At 38.4% G+C, this 14,289-nt stretch overlaps 1 protein-coding gene across 1 annotated transcript; it reads right to left on the bottom strand.

Annotated features, from left to right (window-relative positions):
• Window positions 1-1,249: 1,249 nt before the first annotated feature.
• On the bottom strand, window positions 1,250-5,231 carry LOC122805487 (somatostatin receptor type 1-like). Its single transcript, XM_044075674.1, has one exon. It carries the CDS (start codon window positions 3,687-3,689, stop codon window positions 2,580-2,582), a length of 1,110 nt encoding a protein of 369 aa, XP_043931609.1. The 5' UTR covers window positions 3,690-5,231; the 3' UTR covers window positions 1,250-2,579.
• Between the last annotated feature and the right edge of the window lie 9,058 nt (window positions 5,232-14,289).

Below are 14,289 nucleotides of genomic sequence, written 5' to 3'. Positions count from 1 at the left end.
AAGGCTGCCATGGTGGTGCAGCGGTTAGCGTTGCTGCCTCACAGCAAGAGGTTCTCCAGTTTGATCCTTGGCTGGGGTGCCTTCTGTGCGGAGTCTGCATGTCCTCCCTGTGGTCGTGTGGGTTTCTTCCGGGTGCTCTGGTTTCCTCCCACATCTCAAAGACATGCTGTAGGTGGATTGGATACTCTAAATTGGCCCTAGGCATGAGTGTGTGTGTGTGTGCGTGTCTGCCTTCCTTGGAAGGTTGGATGCTGGGCTGGCAACTCGGCACTGTGAAACTCCACTGCCAATCATGGGCAGACGGATGATCCACTGTGGTGACCCCTAACCGGGAAAAGCCAAAAGAAGAAGAAGAAGGCTAGTAGAAGTTAAAGTACTTATCATTTCAAACAAGTGACAGGGAGCATGTCTGCAGTAAGCTAATAGCATAAAGCACTTGTAGATGACCCACTAACATACACAATAACAGTTACATATTTCATGAAGAAAAATTCATACAGAGTTTGTTGAAAATTAGATATGAACATTTTTTGAAAAGGTCAAATTTTGAGTGTTTCTTTAATAGTTAAAAAGACTGACTTCTAGCATCTAGTAGGGAAAAGATGAGGAAAACTGTACTTGGATCATTCAGATGAATCAAGTTAGTGAATGTTTTACACTGTCTTTCTACTTCCCTGTGACATGGAAATATAAATTAAGAGTGACACCCTTTTTGTGAACCCATTTACTTTCACAGAAAATTTACTAAGTAGTAGACTCAGGGTGGATGTGGTTTACATTTAAAAATGGTATCAGTGCCTAACATAATGACTTACAGTAGTTATTTTTCTACATAACATGCTTCTTTACATGTATGAGTTATAAAAGCCAGTAAGTAATATGATATATCAACCAAGGCTGCACAAAGATAAGCCATGCTGCAAGAATTTATGAACAGTGTTTGTGATGTAAGGTTGTTTAACGTAGTAAATCATGCGCAATGTTTTCAGCATTTTTTCCTGTCACGTAACCAATCGAGTTATTGTATTATGTAAGGTCATGTGCTAAATAAATAAATAATACCCACCAAAGTCAGACTGCAAAGGGCTCCTCTTCCAGGTTATTTAAGGCCAGTGCAATGGTGCTATAACTATAGTTAGCAAAGGGCTTAATGCCAGAATGTAGTAAATAATAAACACAGGTTTATGATGCAAAGCTAAGTTTTCCAAAAACTGAAGTAAGAGTGTCATTTAAGGAAAAGGGGAAGGAATAATTTTAGGGTACAACCTTCTAGTATTTATTAATAAGTGATATTAAACAGAAGCAGTTTACATCCAGTGATCCAGATATCTTTATACTCATTTTAGCATAAGTCCCATAAAACCTCTGAAATATTGATTCAGAATTATTCTGATATCTTAATCTTCATCTAAATTTATTCTTTCAATCCCTTTGTTTTAGAATACAGCAAATAATGCTACTGAAGCACAAAACATGTTTGTCTCAGAACTCCTACCTGCAGGTCACTACATATTGTACAGATTCCTAACAAATGTCAAAGTATTCTAGGTTTATAATGCTACTGACTTTCATTATAGTGTTCTGGTGGTATTGGTCTCACATAAATCTGCTCTATGTCATGACACAGTGTGGTGCATTACTACTTACTGTGGCCAAAATAAATGCTTAAAGTATAGATTATTTTCCATATTTAATTTTCTAACCATTCTGTATATAAATTGTTACTTTCTTTATTAGAGCTCACTACTGTCAGAGAACACTCACCATAACAGTTCTGCAAATATCATGTGCTTGCTCAGATTTGATTATTTTTATATTTGCTTCTGCACAGATGGCAGAAGATCAAAGTCTTGTTCTGTGCAGAAATCATTATATTTATTTATGGTAACATCTTGCAATTGCTCTGCAGTCATTTGTTTGCTGTACGTTGATAACTAATCATTTCTGCACCCACACACATTGCAGCCAGAACATGACTTTCCAGTAACAGTCAGCTGATTAAAATGTTTAATAAATAATCAAAATCAGTATGTGTACACTAATAACATTTTACTAGTTACACATTTAACAGAACATATAAAGTACGAGTGGTTATCATAATCTGGCAGTGATTTGTGAAATGGACAGTACCATTTACAATGTTAAAGTTCTGTGCAAATTTCTTTCCCTTCCTTACCTTTTAAAATATGATGGAATTCTTATGCATATGATTTCCCATTAACTGTCTTAGTAGAACAAAAGTTCAATTGAATATTATATAATTATACCACAGCGTTTGTGTCTTCCAAACTTTCAATGCAAAGTGCAAATATTTCCAATTCTTTTCAAAAAAATAAAATATTTCAGAATAAATTAACATTTTATCAGGGCAAGGTTATACTGAGCTGGTAGTCTGAGAAGGTACCAGTAAAACATTGACATTCTGAAGGCAGGAAATTATTTCAAACATCTCCAAAATATATATGCTAAGGTTCTTATATAGATAAGAATGTGCTTGTGCATTTTATGTTGATTATATGAGTACCTGTTTGCCTGGCATTTTGCCTAAACAAAGAGAAATAGGATTTTTTTATACAGCCTCACAGAGTAGTTGTTCTTGATGTGCACGTTCCATTACGGTACACCATTTCAGAACCAAGACAGTCCTGTGGGTAATCCTTTGGGTGGCACACTTTGCTTTTCAAGGCAACTGCACAATAATCCACTGGTTCCTCCAGGCCACTGTCCATCCACTTAAAGCACATGATTCTTTGAAATGACCTTCTGAAATTGTCAGATACAAATCCATAAAGAATGGGGTTGGCTCCACTGTTGGCATAGCTCAGAATTACAAAAAGCTGTGTGATAATGGGATCAGGGGGTTGTAGAAATACACTTACTAGCTGAGTAATGTAAAAGGGCATCCAACAGATGACAAAAACTGTGACCACCAGCATTACCATACGTGTGATCTTTTTTTCAGACTTCCTGCGTTGTAGCCAGCCTGCTTTAAGTGCCACTGCTCTCATTTTACTGACAATCAAGCAGTAGCATAGGCAAATGGCAACAACAGGAATCAAAAAACCAAGCAAGAATGTATAAACTACAAAAGCTTCAGACCACATAAAGCTAGATGACTCTGGCCACAAAAAATTACAATCAACACCTCCATCATCTGAAGGTACAGTGTCTGCAAATATTATAATGGGGAGAATCACTATAAGTGACAGGACCCACACACAGATATTTATCATCTTAGCTATGGTGGGTCTTCTGTACCTTGCAGCTTTAATGGGATGGACCACAGCAATGTATCTGTCCACACTCAGAACAGTAAGACAAAATATACTTGTGAACATATTGATTCCATCAACACTGAGAACTAACCTGCACATCAAAGATCCAAATGGCCAGTGCTGCAAAGCTGTGGCTGTGGCAAGGAAAGGCACACTGAGCATAAACAGCTCATCAGCTATAGCTAAGTTCAGGATGTAGATATTTGTGGCAGTTTTCATTTTTGCATACTTCAGAATGACATAGATGACCATAGCATTGCCTGTAAGGCCAACACAACAGACGATAGCATAAATAGAAGGCAGCACAATTTTACTTGCATCATTAGTGTCATAAGTATAATCCATAGAAACATTCAAAGGATACCCTGTCATTACGGTCACAGGCTGTTCAGTAGATTCATTTAAAGAAGTCATAATTCCTTCAACTTTCTGTTACTATTCCAGTTAAGCAAATAATAAACATCCCATCAGTGCTTAAGCCCTTTAAAATTAAATTTGATTTCCATCTGAGTAACTGTAGGGGAAATTAGGAATTTGTTAACAATGTCTGAGGAATCCATGCTGATGAATGCCATTTTTGCTGTTAGATGTTTAATTTATCAGATCAAGTTTTTATCCTAGTTTCCCAAAATGTTTTGTATCTTATTTTCCATGACAAATGTATCATAGCAGTCTTAAAATTACTGCAGTTACAAATACAGGCAAAATGCAAGCTATGGACCAAAGCTCTAACGTTTATGTATAAACAGATGGCTGAGCTTGACGTTCAAAAACAACATAATTTTCTCCTTTGATTTCTTTTTCATATTTTGACTATAACACAGAAAATAAATCTCACTTACAGTGTAAATTATTTATGAATAAAATACTAATGTCAGTCTGATTCCTTCACAATTTCTTGCATAAAACAGAAACATTTGCACTTATTCAATGAGAGTCCTTTTCATAACAGGAATAAAGGTTTCATTTTAGCAATAGCTTATTAAGGTTTCCTTTCAGCAGTAACATATTATGTTCCTGAAATAAGCAGTAAGAACAAAGGAGTTGTCTTTTGTATAATCACTTATTTTTCAGAGAAAGGGAAAAGACCATCACCAAATGGCATTTTATAAATGAACAGATTTTCTGGCACTTATGTTGTGGTGCAACAGAGACTTTCATCAATGGTTTACCAGTGTTTGCACAGATGTGTTCACCCATCTGGAATTAAATGTGGCAATCAGTTGAAAACAGAAAAGTTCCTTCTTGCTGCCAAATAGGGATAATCTCTGAAAGAGCAGCTCTGTTATCTCTAGAGCTGAATCCATCTAAATTGTCATCCCTGTAAATCATTCATCAAAAATGACTGCAAGATCATTTTACTAGGATTGCGACTGCATCACATTCAGTTGACTGTGTAGATAATTAATTGCGTTTATAATATGATTTCTTGAATTTCCCATGCAAGACCTTGTTCTGCAGGAAGCAAAAGAAAACATTTATTACCTTTAATTCTTCTATCACAGAATGCGTTTTTTCCCCTTATAGAATGTCTTCCACCTCTCCAGTATACTCAGTTATAAAAGGAGGTGGTTATCAGCCTTCTGTAAAGAACGAACAGCTACTTCAATCTTTGTAGAAAGGAAATGCAGAAACCCTCCTGGAAACAAGTGCCGGTAAAGCAGTGTGAAGGTATGTGCTGCTAATTTTTGGAAGCATCATAATTTCCCAGAGGATCCTTCAGGTCTGCATCCAGGCAAAGGCAGCAGCAGTTTGTGATGGAAATAGAAATATTATTACTATAAATATTACTATTATTTTTATTCTGAGCTAAACTGCAACATGTGATGCTGAGCTGATGCCTTTTGTCGAGTTCCTTCTGCTTCACTGCTGTCCAGGCTCTGATAGTGTGGAGTCTATTTGAGTTACAGCTCGCAGTCACCTGTTTTGGCTTGGGACCAATAATGCAAAAGCACACTTAACCCTTTCTTCTGTTTCATGTGCTGTGCAGTCTATTATAATGATGATTTCTTCACTAAGAATATCATTTCTGAATGGCTTAAGAAAATAGTGGTTATTCTTATTGTTGCCTTTCTTCTGTGCTCAATACCAGTTTTCTGCCAAGATCATTTCACTGATTCTTCCTGCAACCCAATTTTAGCTAATTAAAAACAGGCAATTCTGTATCTTAGTATCTGTGTTTTCCTCTAAATGCATTTGTTTTTGGTTGAGTTGCCACATTAAAAAGTTCTGCATTCATTCAAAAAAGTAAATATATGGCTACTTACAGAATTAATCTTATTAATTTAAATGCTGATCTTTAAATACAAAGAACAGTGTGTGAAATAAAAATATGTGCAAAATCAGCTTTGCTACAATTATTGAACATGCTAGATAACATGTGGCCAATATTTAACTGCATATATTGGAGGCAATTAGTACATTCACTGGAAGCAATGCTTTCTTGTTGACTGCAGATACGAACAATGTGCCTAAAGAAGTAAACAGTACACATTAGTAAACACCTTACTCCCACAAAAAGAGTTAGAAGAAACCAAGTGATCGCATGTGCATTTAACTCAAATAACTATTTTTTTATTTAAAAACATTTTTCTGGCTTAAGGATTAGCAGACATATGTGATTTGACATGAAAACGATGATTTTCTGTCATTTCATTGTTTAGGCTATTAGTCAATAATAAACGCTATCCTCTAGTTCTTGGTTTGATTCTCTCAGTATCCATTTCCATACTGTGTGACCCTGAGTAAGATAGGTAACCAACAACACTCTAAATTTCCCTAAGAAACAGTGGTTTGGTGAATTTAATACAAATTCTGTACTTTTTATTTATTTATTTTTTTAGATCCATGACCATATACTGCTTGGACATTCGTCTTATTTTCCTTTTCATATTTCCTTTGGGTCTATATTATAAACATGAATGCTTACCTTATCGAATCCCTAAACATCGACCCATCTTCATCAAAACACAAAAACACCGAACGCCCTAAACTGCGAAATTCAAAACATCGAACTGTCATACTGGTCCCACCCCACAGCCCACTACATACTACCTACACAAACAAACTAAATAAACCACATACATACACTAACCAAATCTTTACATCTAACCCTAAACTAAACACTACTTCTAACCCTACACTAAATCTTACATATACCACCAAGTATGCACTTAACTTAACCTGCACCCTAACCCTAAGGTCCATAACTGTTGCACACTTACCTTAAAAAGCTAAACCCAAACAAACTAAATAATTGACACACATACACTTAACAAAACCCTACACTAAATCTAACATACATTACCATCCATGCACTTACCTTAACCCGCACCTTAACCCTAAGGTCCGTAACTATCGCACACTTACCTTACGGAGCTATACTGCAGAAGGCCAGCCATGACGATTTGATGTTTCCAGTTTCTCTCTTCTGGACATTCAAAGTTTTCGTGTTTCAATACAGACAGGTCGATGTTTAGGGATTCGATAAGATAAGCGTTTGACTTACTAATAAGGAACCTTTCCTTTGATGCATTTAACATTTCAGAGAGTAAAATCAGTATTATTTGCATTGAACGATATTGCTATTCACATTAATAGTTTTCTTTTCAACATTAACTGCTTTATGAAGTCAAGGAACTTCCTGTGCAGCATTTTAGTTCATTATAGTTTCTTCAAAGCAGAATTTTATAATTTTGTAAAAAGTGCATTTTATCTGGCTGCTTAAAGCCCTTTTCATTCCATGGTGATGTGATGACTTTTTCAGTTGTAGTAAAAGCAACATTCTTGCAAGGGTCTATATTATATCATCGAATGCTTAAAAAAGCGAACGCTGATTGGTCGACCTAATTTAAGCAAAAGCTTACAATCTCAAACTGTCAGATCAGCGATTTTTTTTCCCAGGGAAAAAAATGATGATCCAAAACACATGCACACAACACAAGCACACCAAACAAACAGAAATCCACACACGTACACCTAAAATCTGATACCTAACCCTACACTAAACTATGCACACACCGCTAACTACCCACTTACCTTAACCCAAACCCTAACCCTAAGGTCTGTCACTATCGCACACTTACCTCACCCGCTCTCTAACCCTAACTCACTTAAATACACCCTAACCCTCATGTCCACTCAATTGCACACACAGCTAACCCGAGCCCTAACCCTAACTCACCTAAATCACCCTAACACTCACATCCACACAATCGCACACTTACCTGAATCCGACCGGTAACTTTCCACCATAACACTGAAAATATCGAAGCAACAGAAACGGACAACCGAATTCTTTCCCGAGGAAAAAATTCGAGTTTCTGCTGCTTCGATATTTTGCAGTTTCGTGAAAATAAGTTCGATCAACCAGCGTTCGCTTTTTTAAGCGTTCGAGGATATAATATAGACCCTCTTGCAATGGCTTCCTGGAGTAATGAAAAGGGGCTAGCTACATTCAGTGACAGAATTATGGCAGGCTTTCATGTGAAGTAAACGAACATAAACAAAGGATAAGCTTCATGCATTGCAGGACAGAGTTTACTCATTAAATGAATGTTTCATTTTTTAATTTATCCTTGGTGAGAAATATAAACAGTGGTATCGTGATGCAGCTTTGTAGACAAAAAAGCATCTACTTTTAGAACTGTCTCTTCTTGAGGACATACTGTACATGCCTAGCAGTCCATTATGGTTCTGTTCAACAGGTGAGAAGAAGCATAACACCATGTGGAGCAGGCTCTAAATTACTCATCAGTGCTAATTAGCTGTTAACCATGGGAAAGGTGACAAACCCTAAAATAACAACCTTGCTATCTCCATGTGGGTACATGTACTCTAATACCTTTAAGGAGTTAATGTGCATAGCCATTCTGCTCACCTAATGGCAGAGTAGAAAACATAATGCATAGTGTCATCAGTGTCTTATTTCCTCTGTAGTACAGCACTTGTGCTGAAGTCAGATAAGTATCATTATTATATACAGAGGAAAATGCACCATCCACTTTAGTTAAGTGTATAGATACTTATTTCTTTTTACTGGAGTATTTCCTTCCTTCCTATTGTCTCTCTCTCTCTCTCTCTATCTCTTTCTGTTGTGACATGCTGAGTTTGAAAAAAGGTATGTGTGCTTTTAAATGTTCTAATGGGAAGGAATGCCACCAGTTGTTACACTACTTACTATTAACAGGTGCTACAGGCATCACCTGGATTTAACCCAAATGGACATTGTACAGCATACATTTGAGAGGACTGATGAACATTTGTAAGGAGAATTTGGAAAGAAGAAAAGACATATCACTTAAAAGTAATAGAACATTATGTCACTTTGCAGGATAGATTAAAGTTGCTCATAACCATATTAAGGATCACACACAGAAAACCCAGCAGATGCAACAAAGAGTTTCTAATAAAAATGCCCGACTTATTGAATTTAACCCAGGGGGACAAGTATTAGTGTTAGTTTTAGTGTTAAAGAGTCCTCTTGAGAAAACAGATTTATGGCTAAGTGCAAGACCCTTTGAGGTGTCTGAAACAATAAATAATGTGAACTGTAATGTTAGATAACCAGGAAAGAGAAGGAGCAAATCTATGAATAAATGTATGAAGCCATGGAAGGAGGTAAAAAGTTCCTTGCTCAGCTTTCAAGCTGAAATTTATGCCTGACAGACCATATAACCTATACCAGAAGTACAGATAAAGGAATTTTTGTCAAAAGTAATTAAGTAAATAATTAAATAAAGTTGTGTTCTCAGAAATGCTTGAAAGGACTGCACTAACAGAACATGATATACAGACAACTGAAGCCAAGGTTAGGATAAGATCCTCTAGAATACCAGAGTTACAGAAACAATTAGTGAAAAAGTAAAAAAAAAATGTACAGATTAGATAGACTAAGGGGGGGGATTTAATAAACCCTGCATGGTGTTTTTTTTATCATGTAGGCATCGCAGAATGCTGCTTACAAACAAGTAAGCAGGTTTTAGATTCAGTAAACACTGTTGAGTGGCAGGCATGCATGCGCCAGCACGGGAAGTTCTGTGGCATGCACATCATCTCACAAGGAGGTGAATCACATGCAGATGAGTCAGACAGAGTGATCCAGCATGCAGATAGGCAGCTCATCAGACACTGTGTCAGTATCTGTAGTGTACACAGAAAAATTCCTTGTACAGGAGTGTAGACAGACAAAAGGGGCTGTAAAAATGCAGATATATGGACAGAAATGGCATACCACATACAGATATTAGTGAAACTATCCTCCTGTGTGTCTGAAAAATTAAAGGAAATAAGTTAAATTAATTTTATTTTTTTTAATAATCTGGACATGCTTGTGTGCCATGCCACAGTATGCAAGCATGCTTTATTCAAAAAAAAAAGGAAAAAACAAAATTAATATTATGTGACAGAAATGCATTACAGGGCCTTGCGGGGATTATCTACAATGGTGCATTGGTGCTATTGCTAATGTGGTAGGGCTATGAAGCACGTAGTTTCCAGGCTGTGAGCATGGATCACTATGCAAATGAGGTGAAGTTACTGAATAGCATAAAGAAGTAATCATGTCTGCATATCCCCTTCATATAGGCAGAGAACCATGTTGGTGTTTACAGAGGAGGTAGCTGACATCAGGGAAGGGTGTGTCCAATGACTTCTAAGTTTATTTCAGATTAGCTGCACCTGTTTGCTTGGCGTGCCTCCCTGCTGAGCGTGTCCTTTTAGGGGGGCTGTGTGCACAAACTTCTAAGCTTTGTTTAGCTAAGTGGCACATGTTTCAGCATGTTTGTGTGGTGTCCTGCCATGCTGAACATGGGAGCCTGGGGAGAGGTGTGTACACTAAGTGCTAAGCTTTATCTACGTGGTGCACATTTGCACATGCTGCAGCGCTAATTTATTTAAAAGCCAATGACATATTAATTAGTTTTCACCCCTGTTTAACTTAAACAACTGCCATTAAATGATGTTAATGATATACTAGGCAGGTGGAATGCATCATAGGTAGCCAATCATAGAGTCAACACCTACAGCAGAGCACTATAAAGTATGCATACACCCCACAATCTGATGTTTCCCCCATACTCTGCACCATTGGAGTACAGACTTGAGAATTTTAACTGAGAGAATGCTAGGGGCTGCGGCAGGTCTGCTACATCTGTATGTGCTAGATGCTGACGTCAGTGCTGCTGCTGCTGAAAATAGGCCTGGACAAAGAAGGAGAAGAGTGTTCAGGCCCAGGGTAACCTTTCAGGAGCTACATGAGCTGGAGATTGTAGAGCAGTACAGGGAGGACAGGGACATACTACAAGAACTCATGGAGCTCTGCCACACTCAACTCAGACTCAGAGCCAACAGAAAGGAACCCATCCCAGTGGAAACAAAGGAATGTGTAGCCCTTAGGATATGAGCTACAGGTACTTTCTAAAGACCAACTGAGGGCATGATGGGGGTCTCAGAGGCATCAGCATGGATGCCATGCTACCACATGACAGTGAGCACATTTCTTTTCCTCTCATCCATGAGGTAAGGGTCAGCAGTATGCAACACTTCTACCATGTAGCACACTACCACTCCATCAACTGCCAGGTCATGTGCAATGTCCAGGTGATTATCTTGAATGTGTGTGCTGGCAGCCCTGGCAGTTATCATGGCTCCCATATCTGGCATGCATCACAGCTGTACCAGATGTTAGCGGGGGGGGGCATCCCACATGGGGATTTATTGGGGGATTCTGGTTATGCACTGGAACCATGGATGATGACATCCATCAGAAATGTGCACACACCCACAAAAGAATGCTATAATGAGGCACATGCACAAACTAGGAGCATCATAGAGCATGGGTTTGGGCTTCTGAACTCGTAGTTTTGGTGCCTCAGTTAATCTGTTGGAGCCCTGCAGTACTCTCTAACTGCATGTGCACATATGTTCACAGTATGTGCCATGCTACACAGTATGATCCTGCGTAAAAAATTGCAGCAGGATCAGCAAAGGGAAGGGATAAACAGCAATCCACCAGTGCCTAGGTCACTACAACCACAGTCACAGGAGGACTTGAAAGAGGAACCCCCTGATGATGTCCCTGTAGACAGATGTAGGCAAGCCCAGTACTCCCTAACTTTGGCTAAGGGAACATGCATAGCACATTAACTGACAACCTAGGGCCCTAGGGTCTGACACCCTACTCCTATTCACATACATATATCAAAATTGTTGATGCCAGACAACCCACACAACCTGTACCTATCTGTGTATTGGCCATGTACTGCTTGCATCACACAGAGTCAGTCCTGAACTACAGTCATGTTAACTGCTGCATTCACAAGGTAAGTCTCTAACGTACACACTACTTGTAAGGATTACTATAATATGGTATCATATGTATGGATCTGTTACATTTATGCAAGGAAATATAGTGGGCTATGTGGACAGAAGTGACATCCACATGGGACTACAGATACCCAGTCCAATAGTATGCATTTCCTAATAATTACTAGGCATCATGGTTGGAATATTCACTATATCAGTCAAGGGAGATGTTAATCAGTGGAGTCATGTGATATTTGGACTACTTTCTATCCCAGCAGATCATGTGCTGTTATTCCCCCACCCCCAGTACAACAGTGTTACCATATAACAGCTTTAACAGTAAGTCAGCAATGGTATCTCACCAGACCAGGCAATCTCAGGGCTGTAACACAGAACTTGATCACACATTGTATGTCACATGTAACGCAGGAATAACAGTGTTCATATTTATGGTGTTGATTGTGTGATGAATGACGTCTTTCTGTCTGGCAACCTGTGTGGCTCAGTAGACAAGGAAAGTTAGCATCGGTGATGTTGATGGTTCCAATTTGGAAGTATTCACATCTTTTGCATGTGAGGTATTATTATGTTAGTGTTTTCACAGACTGTCAGTCTGTTTATGGTGTAACATTATGAACCTCAGTCACATATTAAGTATAGCAGACAGCTTGGGAATGCTGTGAACATTATGAATGAAGTGCAGTACTGCAGAAACAGGGACAGATGTCATTGTCTGTAGCACACAAAATCCGGACTAGAGTACAGGTATGTGTGGCCTGGAGTCACTCTGTAAGTATTGACAGCCACATTGGGCATGCCCTTACACTTAGTTAAAATGAGCACAATTCTGTTGCCCCTTCATCAAAATGACCTGTTATGTACAGATATGTCTATACATACAGACATATACATATACATGTCAGTCTGTCACTATTTCTCTCTTACATACATAGTATATCTATCTCTATGTAGTATCAAATAATTTTATATATATATATATATATATATATATATATATATATATATATATATATAGCTATATATATATATATATAAATGATACGTAGACTCTCTCCATATAGCTATATAGCACATATACATATCATACACACACACACACACACATACACTCACACACAGCTAAATTTATATATACATCTCTGTTATATACATAAGTATGGATGTGGATGTCTGTATTGTCCTACATACCCTAATAATAGTCAGTAAAGCTGTACTATCACACATCCATATTGTTGCTCAAAGGATCCAAACTAAGGGTGAAACAGTACATAATTAACTTACCTACAGACACCCGTGCCTGCTGGATGTCACCACATAGACAGACACAGGTGAGCAGGTGGTGTAATGTACAATGCTGTCAACACACACATGGAGAGGGCACACATGTTTGCCTTTCTAATTGCAAACAGCCACATATGGCCATACTGGTAACTGTACACACATAGCAAGGATAACAGTTATCTCACTGCAAGGATACTAGATGCAGATAACAGTATGAAGTAATATCACTATGCAGGCCATAGATGCTGTTCAACACAAGCCTAGTTTGTGTAATTTACAAGTAATGTGCCTGCAATCACATAAACAACAGACTTAACCTGTGGTACATGTGATAAGTGCTGTGATCTACAGTGTGTAAGACTAGATAGGTAGGGGTTCTAATCTCACTCCAGGCTACTTGGTGTGTATGTATGTGCATGTGTGTGTGTGTGTGTGTGTGTGTGTGTGTACATGCGCGCGCGTGCGCGTGCGTGCATACCCCTATAAAGCAACTGACAAACTCTCATGGGATATCCATCTACAAAGATTATGTACTTTTTGGCCCTGTAACTTGCTACTGGCTTTCAAACTGCCCTATTCTACAAGACCTGATGATGTCATCCACCTTAAGACTACCAGCTGAGAGTCTAGTGTCAAACTTAAGCCATTTCACATGCAATAAGTACTGTGAGCTATAGCATGCAAGACTAGATAGGTAGGGGTTCTAATCTCACTCCAGGCTACTTGGTATGTATGTGCATGTCCATATGGCATAAATGTGATCACCTTGGTAACTTAGAAATAGGTATGGTTTTGCAGTATTTTATTTGTAGTGTGTGTGATGTGCACCCCCAAGGACAGACCACAACAAGACCTGCTGATGTCATCAAGCATATGTCCTAAACTGATAGTACTAGCAGACATGAAGTGTGTTGCATGCATCATGTACTTAGATCTGTACTGTGTACCTTTACATAGGTAACTGTTCTCATCTACATACAGCCAATTTGCATTATGTGTGTGCCTTGGCATGTCCTGTGTGCAGTGCTTGGAAGTGTTGCTAGCCTCACTGTAGCCACGTTTGTGTGTGAGCCTGTTAGAGCATTTACATCATGTTATGGAATCATAGGACATTTGAACTTCACTAGCATAATGGCCATATAGCCCTTACAATTATAGATGTATTTATACCTGTAGTTACAGGATCAGCACATATTGCCCCAGTCCAAGAGGGACACAGGCAAATGCCCTGTGTTGAAATGATGGTAACCCAGCCAATCATACAGATGACATGTGGTGAGGTGCTCTGTGTGCTATTAGGCAGGGTTCTGTTTCAAGGATGTGTTTAAGTTGGCTTGACAAATCTCTCTCATAAGCATATAGTACTAGTATCACATATGAAGTTAATATCCTTACGGTGAGTTATCAA

Source organism: Protopterus annectens, chromosome 6.part1 (assembly GCF_019279795.1).
Source record: "Protopterus annectens isolate FY-2018-M chromosome 6.part1, PAN1.0, whole genome shotgun sequence".
NCBI classification, from domain to species: domain Eukaryota; kingdom Metazoa; phylum Chordata; order Ceratodontiformes; family Protopteridae; genus Protopterus; species Protopterus annectens.
The sequence above is the reverse complement of the archived record's forward strand: the minus strand, read 5'-3'. Positions and strand labels throughout refer to the sequence as shown.

Bases quoted from the DNA above. Each gene is read 5' to 3' on its own strand.
- LOC122805487 (XM_044075674.1), bottom strand. From the start codon at position 3,689: ATGACTTCTTTAAATGAATCTACTGAACAGCCTGTGACCGTAATGACA.